Raw genomic sequence first — 14,981 nt, forward strand, 5'->3', positions numbered from 1 at the left:
AGGTGTTAATGACGCATCTCCCTTTACACCACTGTTGAGTAAAGTCAGGGCTTTAATATTCCTTTCAGTGCCCTTGTTATTCAGCTGGTTTTTGTTTAAGGGTAAAAGGAAGGAATAAAGAAGACTTCTACAGGAAACATTAGTTTCTTTCCTCTTCAGCATTTTTGACTAATAAAGTCAACTAACAGAGAATAAAAAATGCAAGTCCTTCTTTTTACGATATGTTTTGTACTAATTGTAATAGGACAGACTGACAAAGTACCCACACCCACTAGCATACAGCGTGCACCACACTCCCAGTCATGTCAGTCAGGGCAATGGACAGAGCACATTGCCAAGGCTTTCGTCCTGCTCACTATCTCTGACTAGCGTGGGCCCGAGAGCAAGGTCTGAACCACTTTATGGATGCCATTAATCATCAGAAGCCGTAAACCCAATGGGAATTAAAAATCAAAAACAAAGTCTTATTACCTAGCTAATGTCTGCAAGTAGAGACAAGGCATTTTTACAGGAAGGTCCTCAGAAACGCCTTCCTTCACGATGGGCAGCTGAGACTGGAATGGCTTTGCAGGGTGGTAACACAAGATGCTTGGCTCTGCCGCACTGCTCAGGGACAGCAGGAAGAGGGCGTTGGCTTTGATCACCTGGTGTGCTTCCATGGTGGGCAAGGCACGAGGCGTCTTTACTTGCATTGGCTTTCTTCTAGATTGTTTGACCTGGCCAAAAGAAAAAAAAGAAGAGATGTGACTCTTTCCTGTGTATATTTAAGAAGATCATTTTAACTTTTGTTGTTTCTACAAAAAAAAAAAAAAAGAAAGAAAGAAAAAAATATTTTAAAACCATGATCATGATTACTAAAACAAACAACAACAAACCCATCATCACTGGGGAACTTGGGACGGAAGCTTTAGCAGAGGTCTCTGACTTGGTGTGGTATTAGTAGGGATGATCCTAACTTTCCATGAGTTCTATGGTGTGGTTGGGTCTTAAGGAAAACACAGGAGAGAAGGAGGAGGAAAGCGAACAGGACAGGAAGAACAGTGAGCTGTTCCTACATCTGTAGTGCAGGGGACAATGATAAAGACTGACATCACAAACACCCGTCCACCATTTGTATCTGTCAGATTAGAAACAGGTTACTTCTCTAATATTGAATTAGTATTTTATTTTCCTTATATAAGCTGAATTTTAGTATCACTTACATAGAACTAATCCATATCATAAATAATATAGCTTGAATGTAGTAAAAATACCTTTTCCCTCGCAGCAGCCTGTTTTTCACGGAGGTATTTTTCTCTACAGCGATCGCATACGAGGTACCACGTGCTTCCTCCCATTCCCCCATCACCACAGTTACCAGCCCATCCTCCACAAAAGTGCCCAATGCTATTGTATCCTTGTCCACCAGCATATCGGCCACAACCTTGAAAAAACATAAGACATAGATTTAACATTTTGAATGTCTTTGATCTTCACTAGTGATATTATATCAGCTACAGGTGCCTCTTTTCAAACTAAAATCCCGAGCAAGTACCTAACTGTGTTATAGAACATGCGATACAGTTCAGAGGATGTAGCTTACCTGGGTGAGCTTGTCTCATGTGATAAGTCACTGGGTATGGATGGGATTCTCCACACAGCTCACAGATGGTATCTTTCTCTGGTCCTCCTACAGCCAGCTGGGCCATTTCACCAAACAAATTGCCCCTTGGCCGAATTTCTGTCTTTTCTTTTTTCTTTTTTTCCTTTTTCGTTTTTTTATTCTCTTTCTCACATTCTTTCTTTTTAAGGACCGCACAGGAACCAGGACTTGGAAAAATCATATTCTGGGAAGCAGCTTTGATTGTAGCCAAAGAGATATCTTCCCAGAAAGCCACTAAATGTTGTAATGTTAAAGGAAGCGGAGATTTCGACTTCATTGTGTGATGCATGGACATTTCAAAAGTGGCTTCCGATTTTCCGTCCTCACATTTCTCGTGGAGAGGTGGTTCCTTAAGCATAGACAAGACCTTATTTTTGTTGATACTACCCATCTTGGATATATCTGGTCCATGAGGTGCAATGTTAAACATATTCAGAGCAGACGATATTTCCAATGAATGTCTATTTTTCAACTTGATTTCCTTTTCCTCTGTGGGTGGTTGGCTATTCAAACTACTTCTTATAGGAGCATGTTCTTTGGAAAGATCAGGATTAAATTTCAGGAAGGAAGAGCAAGCCATTGCATCATGTACTATGCCTTCATGCCACAGAAAAGAGGCAAAGACGGCTCTGGCACACTCAGCCACAGACGGGGACATGGCTTGCTTGGCTGGTTCTAAAGATTTGGTTCCATCTCCTTTGAAAAGAAAGTTAGACTTTTCCTTTTTGGGCCTGGTGTGTCTGTTAGCGCATTTCCGACTTATTTTGGGTGATGCTCGCATTTCCTGCTCATCTTTCAGCGGTGCTTTTCCTATGCTGAAATGCACTTTATTTGAGCCTTCATCCACACTCTTAAAGTCACTGCTGTCATCGCAGCTGCTGTCCGTGACACTATTTGTTTTTAAAGTACTTGAAGTACAGACTTCAACTACCTCACTATGGAGGTTTTCCTGTACTACGTGGGGAGAAGGGGCTCTGTTTTCAGACCCTGGGGAGTCTTTAGGATCCTTTGGTACTGGTTTTGGTTTTGGTGATGTGGATCGCCCCCTTAATGGTTCTGTGAGGGGCATTTTCTTCTTACGGAGGGTATCTGGATCAAGTGTATATGAGTCTGACTTGGAGCGTTCCCGAGGTGGGTCAAGTTTTGTCTTAGCAGGAGCTGTGCTTTTCTGAGGTAGATTTTTATCCTGTGGTGAGGAGGACCGTGGAGAGCTTGCACCAGATGGGCTAGACCTGGGAGTCGGCAGAGGCTTGGGCTTAGGGGAGGATGACCGAGAGCCTGGTCCTGGGGATTCGGCCCTGAAGCCAGAAGACATCCTCCCATCAGACTTCAGTGTCTGCAGAGTGTTATGGTTAGGGGACAGGGACCTACTATGGGAGTCTGACCTCAACTTTGCAGCATCAGATTTTAACATGAGGGATTCACTAGCAGATAAGCCTTCTGTCCCCCGTGGCTTCTTCTGGTCAGTAGGAGTCCGGCTCACACGCCCGTCGGGTTTAACTGATCTGCTGTGCTTAGAGGGCAGCTCTGACTTTCCTGATGTAGAGACTGGTCTTGAAGATGTTGAGATAGTTCCTCTGTCACCTGCATGATCCATTTCATAGGGAACTTGTTAATAAAATGCAACATAAAGATAAACACTAAAACAGAAAAGCTACAAAAATTACACTACTTACCACATATGCAAAACATGTTAAGAATAAAATGAAAATATTTCCCATAAAATTTCTACTCTATCATTACACATGCTACAACAATACATGTTTATATGAATAAAGAGTATGTGTTCACCCAAATGAGCTATTAGTGATACATATATAAACCACAGCCCTTATGCAACTAATTAGAATTTAAATTCAGCCAGATACAAGAAAGAGAATAACTACTTTAAAAATTAAATTTTGAAAAATATATCCTCCATACAAAAATAATCAAGGTACGATATTCAGGAGAGTGAAACTTAGCATACTTAAGGTAACAGCATAGGTCTTGTTGAACAAAGGAACTCAATTTATATAATTACTGTATTCAATTGTAAAAAGTAAATTCAATTAGGTTAGTGTAGAGCTCTATACAGGAGACATCTTAGTTTAATGTCTTGATTACAATGAAATAATAAAGTATGGAAGTCCTAAAGCTGTTGTGTATTAGCATGTAAGCCAGTCACTCTCTCTGTTATATGAAAAAAGTTTTCATCTTAAGATCTTAGTAGCTTAGCAGATAGAAAACCATAGGATCTTCATCATGAGTACTACAAGTCTGAATTGGGCTCTTCATGCCTAGGGAATAACAGAAACAAACCACAACTACCAAAAAATCCAAAATCTCTTTCTAAGGCAAATCCCTCGATAACTCTACACAGATACCACTTGGTTTGGGTATCCTGGCCTTCCCTTAATTTCACTATTCTGCATATATGGTTTCTTTGAAGCAATACAGTCAGGCTTTGTCCCTAGCTGGTGGTTCACATTACATTTCCTTCTTAAGCAAACAAGCACAAAAGCACTCTTGCTTGTAGTGCAAGGACTGTGTTAGAAGGAGAGCAATCTGATGGAAGCTATTAAAGTGTCAGGAAAAAGCAAAGCAGCTAGCTACACAGCTATGTGTTTAGAAAAGAGGTCCTAGAAAACGGAATTGGTTCCTGGTAGTAAACACTGCCTCTTCTCTCTTTCCCCACAAAAGGAGATGGGAATACGTGTAGGTACTGCAGAGAAGTGCTCTGATTTGCCTGTGTATGAAGTCATACTGCAGTCATCTTTATGTGAGAGCAGTAAGTGTTACAGAATTTGTCATCCTTCTGGAAAATAATCCAGGTCCAGTTTGTGTCGTTGACCCTTCAATGATACAGTTTTGGAATATGACATTTCTTCAACCAGTTTGTTGGAAGAACAATATATACTCATTTTTCTTCCTCCTTTCCTTTCCTTTCCTTTCCTTTCCTTTCCTTTCCTTTCCTTTTGCTATCCAACACATTCAGATTCTCTGAGAATCCACTCTTTAATACTCACAGCAAATGTGACAGCAATCACGTAAGATTAGAATCAAGATGAAAAATTCTGTAGTGAAATGAGAGGGCAAAATAAGCCCTTGGAGGGCACTGTGGTACAACAGACATTTACTTCAGCTACAACATTCCGATATGTAGCAAACAATTTTTAAATAGTTCTTTTGAAAGAATAAAATTATTTTGAACACTATTTCTACTCCATCATGAATTTTCTTCTATCTTAAACATGCAAGTTGGTTTTGCACTCACTTTCTCTCTCTCCCTCCCTCTCTCTGTCTCTCTCTCCCTCTCTCTCCTTTGTTTTGCTATTGGCCCTTATATGCTCGTTTTTTTTTTTTTTTATGTTTTCAAAATATATTCTGTGATTAGAATACACTTGTAAAAAGAAATAACAAAAATTGCAAAGTGTCAATGCTAACTAGGAGAACAAAGATTACCGAAGTAACTGACAAACAAGCTCTAGCAAATTGTCCCCAAGGGGTCAGCGTTGCTGTTTGTTTTACCTTATTGACCTTGTATTGACCTTGTATAGAGCACATTTATAACAAATGCATTATATTTGGTAGAATTAGCATCAGCCTAGCCTAGTTACTAATCTTAAGCTTGCTGTACTTGGGTTACTAGGGTGTTTGTGGTTGTTGCCATTTTTCAGGAAAGAGATGGAAGGTTTTAAATCACCTTTAACACACTTATTTTAGGAGCTGCACAACCCATAGCGAGGAATTAGAGTAAACAAGTAGTACATTTCGTATTTAGAATCCTTTCAAAATTAATTTTTAACTGAATTTTCTAATTCATAGAAAAGAGCAACTTAGATTTTAGGATTCCTACTTAATTAGAAGGGCTCTGGCAAGATTAACTACAGCTGCTCCAGGTGAGTCCTAACTTATCCCAGGAGTGTGTGAATCCACAATACTGGATTGTTGTACAATGTACACACCCACAGTTGTTGGCTAAATAATAGAACCTGTAAGTACTGGGAACATCACTTGTCCTATATATGCACACGTGTACACTGAGAGGGCTAGAAACCATGTCTCTAGTAGAGGTGATACTTTCTTGAGTTCTATAAGTGAAAACAAATAACTGTTGGAATTCAAGTGCATAAGTAATGATGGAGAATTTCTTCCCAAGATGTATTTATCAAATCACAACTAAATACTTTTAAAGAACATAGATCTTCAAAATGTTTTTAAAAATATTTTTAAAGAGAATTTTAAGGGTAGTAAACCTGTGAGCTAATTTTTGTTTACAATTTTCATCTGGCTTTCAAGTAATTTTGCAGCATGTATTAAGTGTTACTAAAAATTATCATGTTGATATCCCAAAATAACAACAACAATAAAAAAAAAAATACTTCCTTAAAATTATTGGACAACACATACCTTCACATGCAGAAGTTAATTTGGTTTCATAATTATGTTTATAATATGTAAACTTAAATAGTAGGAAAGAAATTTTAACCTATAAGGAATCCTTACAAAGAATGAGCTAAAAACTTTGCATAGTCAACCAAATTAAATGTTACTGAACATGTTAAATAGGGAGGATTTATTCATTAAATCATTAATATAAATTTTATTAGCCAAATTATAATCAGGGCATATAATATCATGCTAGAATATGATACAAGTAATGCTATATTAATAAATATGTCATACTATATGGCATATTATTTGGTTATATGACCTGATAGTCTATATGTCATATATGAATCTGATTTGTGGTCCTTTTTATTGTACTTTATTTTTATCATTTATATGTTTCTTTTTTTCTTAAAGGTTTTGTTTCATACTTATTTACCTGTGGTGTGCATGTGTGTGTGTGTGCATGTGTGCATGTGTGTGTGTGTGTGTTTGGATATCAGAGGACAATCTGTGGGAGTCTGCTCATTTGTTCTCTCTTTCCATCATGTAGGTTACAGGTATCGAACAGAGGATGCCACCCTTGGCGGCAAGTGTCCTTACCTTTAATTAAAGATTACATTATGGCAAAAGGATTTGAGTCAGTAGTTGCTATACTCTAAAGGACCAAGTGCATACTTTTAAATATTTTGAAACTGTGTCTGTTAATCACTGAGCACTTCCAAATGTAAAAGTTTTAAATTAGGTCACTATTAAAATACTATAAGAAAGAGTCATCATAGAAAGGGGTAGTTTGTGTGGACACTTGTGCCTGTATTACTTCTTAATAATCAAGTTTTTAAAGAGCTTTTAACTTAATTTCCAAAATATTCCTATAACAATTAGAATGGTAGGCTGCTTAGTCAGGCTACATACAGCACTACAAGCTTGCAATCCAGCTTGTCCATGAGAAACCACATTTATCCAAGTTTTACAATTCACATACATCATCTTGTGGCAATCCTTTTCACACTCCTAAGACCATACAAAGCTTTAAAGACTAACAGGAATGATATCTGAACCCCAGGTATGATAAACATACATAATAGGATAAATTATAATACAATATAATATAAACGGATACATCATAATTTCAAACACAAAATTCTAAATAAAATGAAAAAGCCTAATTTAACATCTGGAATGGGACAGACAGGACAGTGGTGAAATGAAGGTTTGCAGGCTCCTCCTCCATTCACTACGAATGGCCCGGGTGCTCACGATGCATGCATACCCACCCTGCAGTTTGTGAGACAGAGATGAGAGAGCAGAGGCAGGCCCAGCTACACCCAAATGTTTGTAAATGCGCTCACGAGAAGCAAGGTTGCGAGATGGAGACTCTACAGTGAGAAACATCGGCAAAGAAGCAGCACAGATTCAATGGAAAAGCTTAGAGAACACAAGCAAGAACAAAGCATTTCAAATGGTATGCAATTATACACTTACTTAAAACCATTCTAAAAGTTTTCAAAATGTTCATGTAAACTTAAGATTTAAAACAAAGGTCAAATTAATGTATTTAGATGAACTGTATGGGTAGTGTGTCCAAATATGTTGTTATTATTAATAAGGCTTGTAATCTGCTTTATCAAATTTGAGCATTTCTATTTAGAGCAATATTTCTTTAGTTTGTTAAGTTCCTGTGGTTGCTTACCTGTAAATAAGGTTATACATAGAAACAATGATGGTAGAGAAAAAAATGTTACTTGTAGTTTAAGTATTGTCTTCATGTTTTATGAATGGTTTCATTATTATTATTATTATTTCCAAAATGTTTATCTTAGAATGGCCCAATGTTCAAATGTACATTTGTCTACATTTCTTAAGGCTAACCCCAGTATTTAATGATTTTTGTAATAGATCTTTTATCTATGATATTAAATTCTGTGGGCAAAATGTCTCACAACACAAATAATGCTGAATTTTCACCACCCCCTAACATTGCATTGCAACGATGGCAATTGAAATTAATCAGTAGCTCTGAAATAAACTTTGGTAATGAGATAACTATTTAAAGCATTTTTTAAAATAAAAATCCAGAGAGCTAGGGAAACGGATGTGTGAGTTAAGGGCTTGCTCTGTAGGCATGAGGCCATGAGTGTGGATCTCATGAGTGTGGATCTCCATGACTGTGAGTGCTAGGGAGCATCAACTCAAAGTGTGGCTGCAGCACAGCACACTTTAGCCCTAGCTCTGAGACAATGGAGACAGGAGGCTCCCAGGGCCTCCGTGGCCCGCTGGCCTAGAGGAAACAGTGAGCCCAGCTCCACTGAGACCCTGTCTTAAACAAAATCAACAGAGGGCCATAAAGGAGAGCACTCAGGAAAGACTCCTGGACTCGACACTTGCCTGTACATGTGTGTCTGCATGCATTCATGCACACACAAGCAAACAACATATATATACACACATACCCACACAAAAAAAATAACCTACATATATAGCACATACCTCTGGAACAGCATGAGTGATATTTTTGACTGATTTATTCTTATAGATGATTTAAAAAATGCATGACATACAAATTAAAAAAGAGAAACAACTCGACGAACAATATTGAGTATTATATATCAGCAATCATCCTAGAGACCAAAAATACACTGCTGAAAATGAAGTCCTCACTCTTATGGCATCTGTACTGTCTGAAAGGTGAGATAGAATGAAAAGATGAAGCTAGGTATCAAAAGACATGGACGTTATTATCATAGACCATTGACAGGACTACAGCACTGCTTACGACCATCTGGGAGTTGGACCCACAGGTGCAAAATGATGCACACTTGTGGGAAGGGTACAAAAAACAAAACAAAACAAAACAAAACAAAACAAAACACAACACCGAAACTAGAGATGAAGCGCCAAAGAGAGAACACACTCAACAGGGAAATAAATCCGACTCCAGGAGTGTAAGGCTACAAGGCTGTCAACGCTCATGCACATCAGAGGAGGTCCTAAGGCTCACAAGGAAATCTCACACCACGGGATCAATCAAAAATGGAAAGCTGACAGAGACAGGGTGATAAATCCACCATCAACTAAAACTTTACACTTTACTTTTGGATGGTTTTCTTTTTGCATAAATCTATGAAAATCAAGAGCTGCAAAGAGACTCTTATGCATTTAAATCTTAGGTGCAGTGTTTGTAGCCACTGTTGAGACTGTTAGGAGGGTGATATGTTTGGTGTTTTTCTCTTTTTCAAGACCTAAACTAGACATGGGAAGATGGCTCAGTGTTAAGAGAGCCTGTCTGGCAGCCTCACGGGCCTAGGTTCAACTGCAGTGTTAAAAGGAATCAACAACAAAGAGACAAACTAGAAAGTGGCAGCTGCTGCAGGGGACCAGTCTATTGGCTGTGAAAGTTGTCTCCTTCCTGGCAGCCTTGCTTCAGTCTGTAGGAACCAGGCTTATCAGGAAGATGGGTGGGGCCAGAACGCCAAAGAAAGGTCACTAACTTGATGTTCTCATCCATAGACATGTGAGGAACTATAGCATGTGTGTAAGTCAAAATGTCTTAAATGTGAGTACAAACACCTGTAAATGTTTTCCAGGCTACGTATCATTCAGAGTAAATATTGACATTTCCTCAGAGTCAGAAATGCATACTGTAAAATGACTATAGGAAATAGAGTGTGACTAGGAACATACTGAGACTGTACACAAAAGAAAAGGTTAATGGGGAAAACACTTTATGAAGATTAAGAAGGGACTTTTTAAAATAATGAAATTCTACAGGTGAGACCAATCATTTAATTCATTTGTACAACATGAATTATTTTTTAGACATTAAATACTTCACTAAAGATAGTAACAGTAATAATAATGAAAGAACAATCCAGCGTCTCTGCAGTGCCTACCTGAATCATTGTCCCTGTCCCTCATTGAAGCCCCCTCAAACACTGTGCTGCTGTGGGTGTCACTAGTTCTTCACAGCCAGGCCTGTGTCCCAGCCACTCTAATGAGAACCCACCCTTACAACCACATTTTCTCTGTACTAGCGTGTCTTTACCTCTTTCCTGTCTCTGTTCTGATCCGTAGTGTCAGAGCTCATGATCACTTTATTTACTGTCACAAAACTGAACTTTAGAGCTATGATCCATGTACTAAAAATAAGTAAACAGTAAAACTTTTACATTTTATTAAGTAAAGCATTCTAAAAACATGTGGTTTGGGTCTGAATGCATGATTTCGGGACCATTCCTGACACCACACACAAACTGTCAGAAACACCTAACCCATTAGAGAGCTATAAGAAGAGAATGACTCTTCATGGATTCTGACAAAAAAGTTTCAAGTGTTATAACACAGTGTTACATGTGTGAAATAAAATCCAGGTTGAGCACTTATTTTAGAAAAAGATAAATGTATTATTAAATTCACTTTTGTATTCTATTTTTAAAATTTCCTATTATGTGTTAGCATCAAGCTGTGACCCTGTCAATGGCTTTCTAGGTTCCTATTAGGCAATACTGAGAGAACCGAAAATGAAATTTTAGGAAGGACAATATAATGGAAATTGCTGCATTGAATGAACAATTCAAGAGTGTAGATTATCTTAATCACACTGCACGTTATTATTACCAACACTAAGAAAGTAGGAGGCATTGGCAAGCAAATCTCTGTGAGTCCCAGGCTAGCCTGGACTAGACAGTGAGACACTGTCTCAAAAGCAAGCAAACAAACAAACAAGCAAAAAACCAACCTAAACAAAACATGGTTACTCTTTTAGGAATGTAATATTCTCACTCACGGTCGACCCTTCTCAGTTTAGGAATCATAACTCACTAGAACCACATTCCTAAAGCAGTTATTGGTTTTTCAAGTTCCACAAGTTTAAAGTTACTAACGGTAGAACAGTAAAGAAAATCCTAAACTTGGCATACACACACAAGGGAAATCTGTTATATTTTTCTTCTAAAACAACAATTCTATAATATAATTGTTATTTGCATAATAGTCTATTGCATAAAAAGAATATTTGCATAGTATCTAAAATAATTTGATATAAAATTCTGACAATTAACAAATTATCTATTTGGGGGCTTGAGAGATGACTGAGTGGGGAAAATGTCTGTTGTGGAACCATGAGGTTTAGAGCCCAGTATGCAAATCCTTGGGGCTGGGGTACATATCTATAAACCCAGCTCTGAGGAGGCAGAGATAGGCTGATCCCTCAACTCACTGGTCAGAGAATCAGTCAGCAAGCCGGTTCCTGGCTCAGTGAGAAACCCTGGCTCAAAAGGTAGCCAGATGTTGAACTCTAGCCTTCACACACATACAGCTGTGTGTGTACACACAGACACAGACAGAAACAAGTATGCATAAAACCCACACACACATAAAGTGATTACATTAATTTAATGTACAGATTATTGTAAATTCTAAAGGCCGTGAAAAACTACCAGTAAAATCAAATATCCCAGAAAGTACTAAAAATAAAGCCAAGAGAAATGCTAATGCTAACGTGGGCCTTTTGTTTGTTGATTCTGTCTAGCTAACTGAAAACCTGAGCTACAACAGTTAGGAAATTGGTTTTTCTTTTATTCTAATGCAATCCATAAAAAGTAACATTATAAAAGGAAAGGAGTCAATCTGTCTAAGTAGAAGTTTAAAAATGTGCATTAAAGAATAGGCTGTGCAGTGTTTATGAAGATGAGAGTGAAGGCGAAGCATGGCGGCTGTCCTCAGTAGCAACGGTCTGGTGCAGCCACAGCCACTTTACTATCAACCTTCTAGGGACAATTGCTTAGTCACTGTCTATGTGATGTGTGCTTTACTAGTAAATCAGAGAGAGTATGATTTCAGATGAGGATGCATTAAAGTGTGAAATACACTGTGGTACTGCTGTCAGTATAGGCGAAATTGGCCAATATGATCACTGAAATAATATTTTTACTTTATTAACATAAAACTATAAGATAATCCTCATTTGGTGTTGAGAACAAGTCTGGTTTAAATACAACACAGTATATAAAAAGATAAAATATAGCGGGATACATGGCACTAAAGCTCTAGTCTTAATAAATGCTTGTTATACTGACTTTCCTAACATGATATTAAAAATAAGAATAAATTATTTTCAAATATTAAGAGTATATTTTAGTCCCATATTTCCTTAAAGTTATGCTAATGAGAGTTCTGATTTCTGGACTTTGGCAGTCAGAGTTTAGTGATACTCTGCTGCGACTGTGTGGATTAAGAAATGATCTAAGGACCTGCCACCGTAGGGGTACAGGAAAGCAGTGACTCAGCATACATCCTACAGTCTACCTAGGCCACAGTTCAAGTTTGCTGTAAGGTGGTGGTAAAGAACTGGTGGTACCAGAAAAATTCATGATGTCTTTGTTTTTAATAGTTGAGTATTCCACTGTGTAGATGTACCACATTTTTTTAATGCACTCTTCCGTTGAGGGATATCTAAATTTGTTTCCAGTTTCTGGCTATTAAGAATAAAGGTGCTATGAACATAGTGGATCAAGTGTCTTTGTGATACGGTGGAGCATCTTTTGCGTATATGCCCAGGAGTGGTGTAGCTCGATCTTGAGGAAGAACTATTTCCAATTTCTGAGAAACCACCAAGCTGGTTTCCAAATTGGTTGTACCAGTTTGCAATCCTACCCTTGGCACGCACCATGGAGGAGTTGATTTGCATTTCCCTAATGCCTAAGGAGCATAGGGAAAATACAGCAACTGGCAACAGTGGAAATGTGTTGCATTGTCTGTTAGTGATGATGGGGCTGTGTGGGGCAAGTCAGCTTAGGCTGGGTGGTGGAAGTGGGAGTATGGGTGGTTCTTAGCTGACTAACACAGAGTACAGGCTTTGAACATTTCTTTAAGTGCATCTCGGCCATCCTCTGTTGAGAATTCTCTGTTTATCTTGCTACCCTACAAGATATCATGAGTTTTGCAGGCAAATGGATGGAACTTGAGGATATCATCCTGAGTGAGGTAACTCAAAGGTCATGCATGGTATGTACTCACTTATAAGTGGTTGTTAGCCATAAAATACGGGATACCTGTGCTACACTCTAGAGACCCAAAGAAGCTAAAGAGGAAGGAAGGCCAAAACCAGGGAGCTTGAATCTCACTTAGAAGGGAGGACAAAATTCTAAGATGCAGATGGCATGAGGGGACTGGGGAGAGGGGAATGCAAAGGGGAAGAAGGGGCTCAGGATCAGCTGTGGGAATGACAGGAGAGATGGCTGGACGGCCAGGAAACTAAATGGAAATCTGCAGCTGACAGAGTTGAGGTGAGGGCAGGGAGCATCTCCAGGACAACACAGAGAACTGGGATAGAGGAGGCACCCAAGAATCAATGGGGGTGACTTTAGCTCTGACTCACCACATTGGGGATATGGAACCTGAAGAGGCCACCTCCTGTAGCCAGGTAGGAATCCCAGTGGAGCTATAGGGACACTAACCAACTCTCTAAACTTTCAACCCAAAATATATCCTGCCTACAGGCACAGGGGAGGGAGCAGAGACTGAGGGAATGGTCAACCAATAACAGGCTCAACTTGAGACCCTGCCCTCAGGCAAGCACGTCCCTAACACGATTTATGATACCCTGTTATGCTTGCAACAGGAACATGTCCTCTGAGAGGCTCTACCCAGCAGCTGACTCAGACAGATACAGACAGCCACAGATAAACAGTGGATAGAACTTGGGGACTATTATGGAAGAATGAGAGGAATGATTGAGGGGGGGATCAAACTTCATATGAAGACCAACAGAGTCAACTAACCTGGGTCCTTGGGACTTTCAGACTCTGAATCACCAACCAAAGAGCATACACAGGCTGAACCTAGGCCTCCCAGAACATATATAGCAGATGTGCAGCTTGGTCCTGAGCAACTAGAAGGGCTATTCTAAAAGCTGTTGCCTGTCTGTGGGATATGTTCTTCTAGCTGGGCTGCCTTGTGTGGCCTCAGTGGGAGATGAAACACCTAACCTTGCATAGACTTGAAGTACCAGAGAGGGAGAATACACAGGGGGCCCCCACCCACTCAGAGGAGAAGGAGAGGAGGAATGAGGGAAGGATTATGGGGGGGGGGTGACTGGGAATACATAGGGGGCCGCCACCCACTCAGAGGAGAAGGAGAGGAGGAATGAGGGAAGGATTATGGGGGGGGGGACTGGGAGGGTCAGTGAACATAAAGTGAGTAAGCAAAAAAAGAAAAAAATTAAATTAAAATAAAAAGAATTGGTGGTACTAATGACATAAATAATGTGTATGAAATTATACTGGCATAAAAACATTTGCAAATATAGCATAGCTGGATAAATCAAATTTACTGTTATCTTTCTTCATGGGGGAAGACTATAGGGCCTTACACAGAAAAGGCAAGTGCTTTATCATAAGCAAACACCCATCCCTAGCCCAACATATGGGATCATTATTAGGCAAATTTATCTTATTACAATCAAATTTGAATGAATTTGAATTTCTATAATAAGAATTGTTCATCTGATTGTACTATTTTTCCCCTTTAGAACATCCTGCAACCAGAGCACATGTAATGATAAAACATCTGGTGCATCATAAAATTACTAAGACAAGACTAAGTTTTCACTTTTCTTTCATTCTTCTGAAATACTGCTTATCATAGACAGGAAAAATAAGTGTCTCGCACTAGTCTGTCTCCTGGAGAGTCTTAAGAGAAGAGACACGTCAATAAGGTAGAGAGTGAATGCAATTGCATGTCCAAAGCACTTGTATTAAACATGCTTCTTATATACTATAAACCTGTTCTATACTATAAACTTGTTATATGAAGGGTAACATTCTTGTATAGTCTTTAATTTATGTTGATAATACTACACCAATGAATAATATAATTTTTGTCTAGACTGGCTAGTATTCTCTTAAGTAATCCTAACAACAGTTACCAAAGTCTTGCTGTAACACAGTAACTTTGGCTTAACTGTGAA

The 14,981-nt window shown here is 38.8% G+C and overlaps 1 protein-coding gene across 13 annotated transcripts in view; it reads right to left on the reverse strand.

The window, feature by feature from the left end:
• Positions 1-14,981, reverse strand: part of Mycbp2 (MYC binding protein 2) — a 233,148-nt gene that overhangs the window by 41,065 nt on the left and 177,102 nt on the right. For 12 of the 13 annotated variants that reach the window (XM_085828830.1, XM_085828825.1, XM_029468874.2 and 9 more), the window contains 3 exons: positions 1,583-3,226; positions 1,254-1,423; positions 472-716 (listed from right to left, as the gene is read on the reverse strand). In XM_085828830.1, the coding sequence (XP_085684956.1) occupies positions 472-716; positions 1,254-1,423; positions 1,583-3,226 (2,059 nt within the window). Of the gene's footprint in view, positions 1-471; positions 717-1,253; positions 1,424-1,582; positions 3,227-7,290; positions 7,393-14,981 lie in introns of all 13 variants that reach the window. The other variant, XM_085828833.1, reaches the window with a different exon arrangement.

The sequence above is a fragment of the Mus caroli genome, unplaced genomic scaffold (assembly GCF_978045245.1).
Source record: "Mus caroli unplaced genomic scaffold, Mus_caroli_1 scaffold_12, whole genome shotgun sequence".
Classification (NCBI taxonomy): Eukaryota; Metazoa; Chordata; class Mammalia; order Rodentia; family Muridae; genus Mus; species Mus caroli.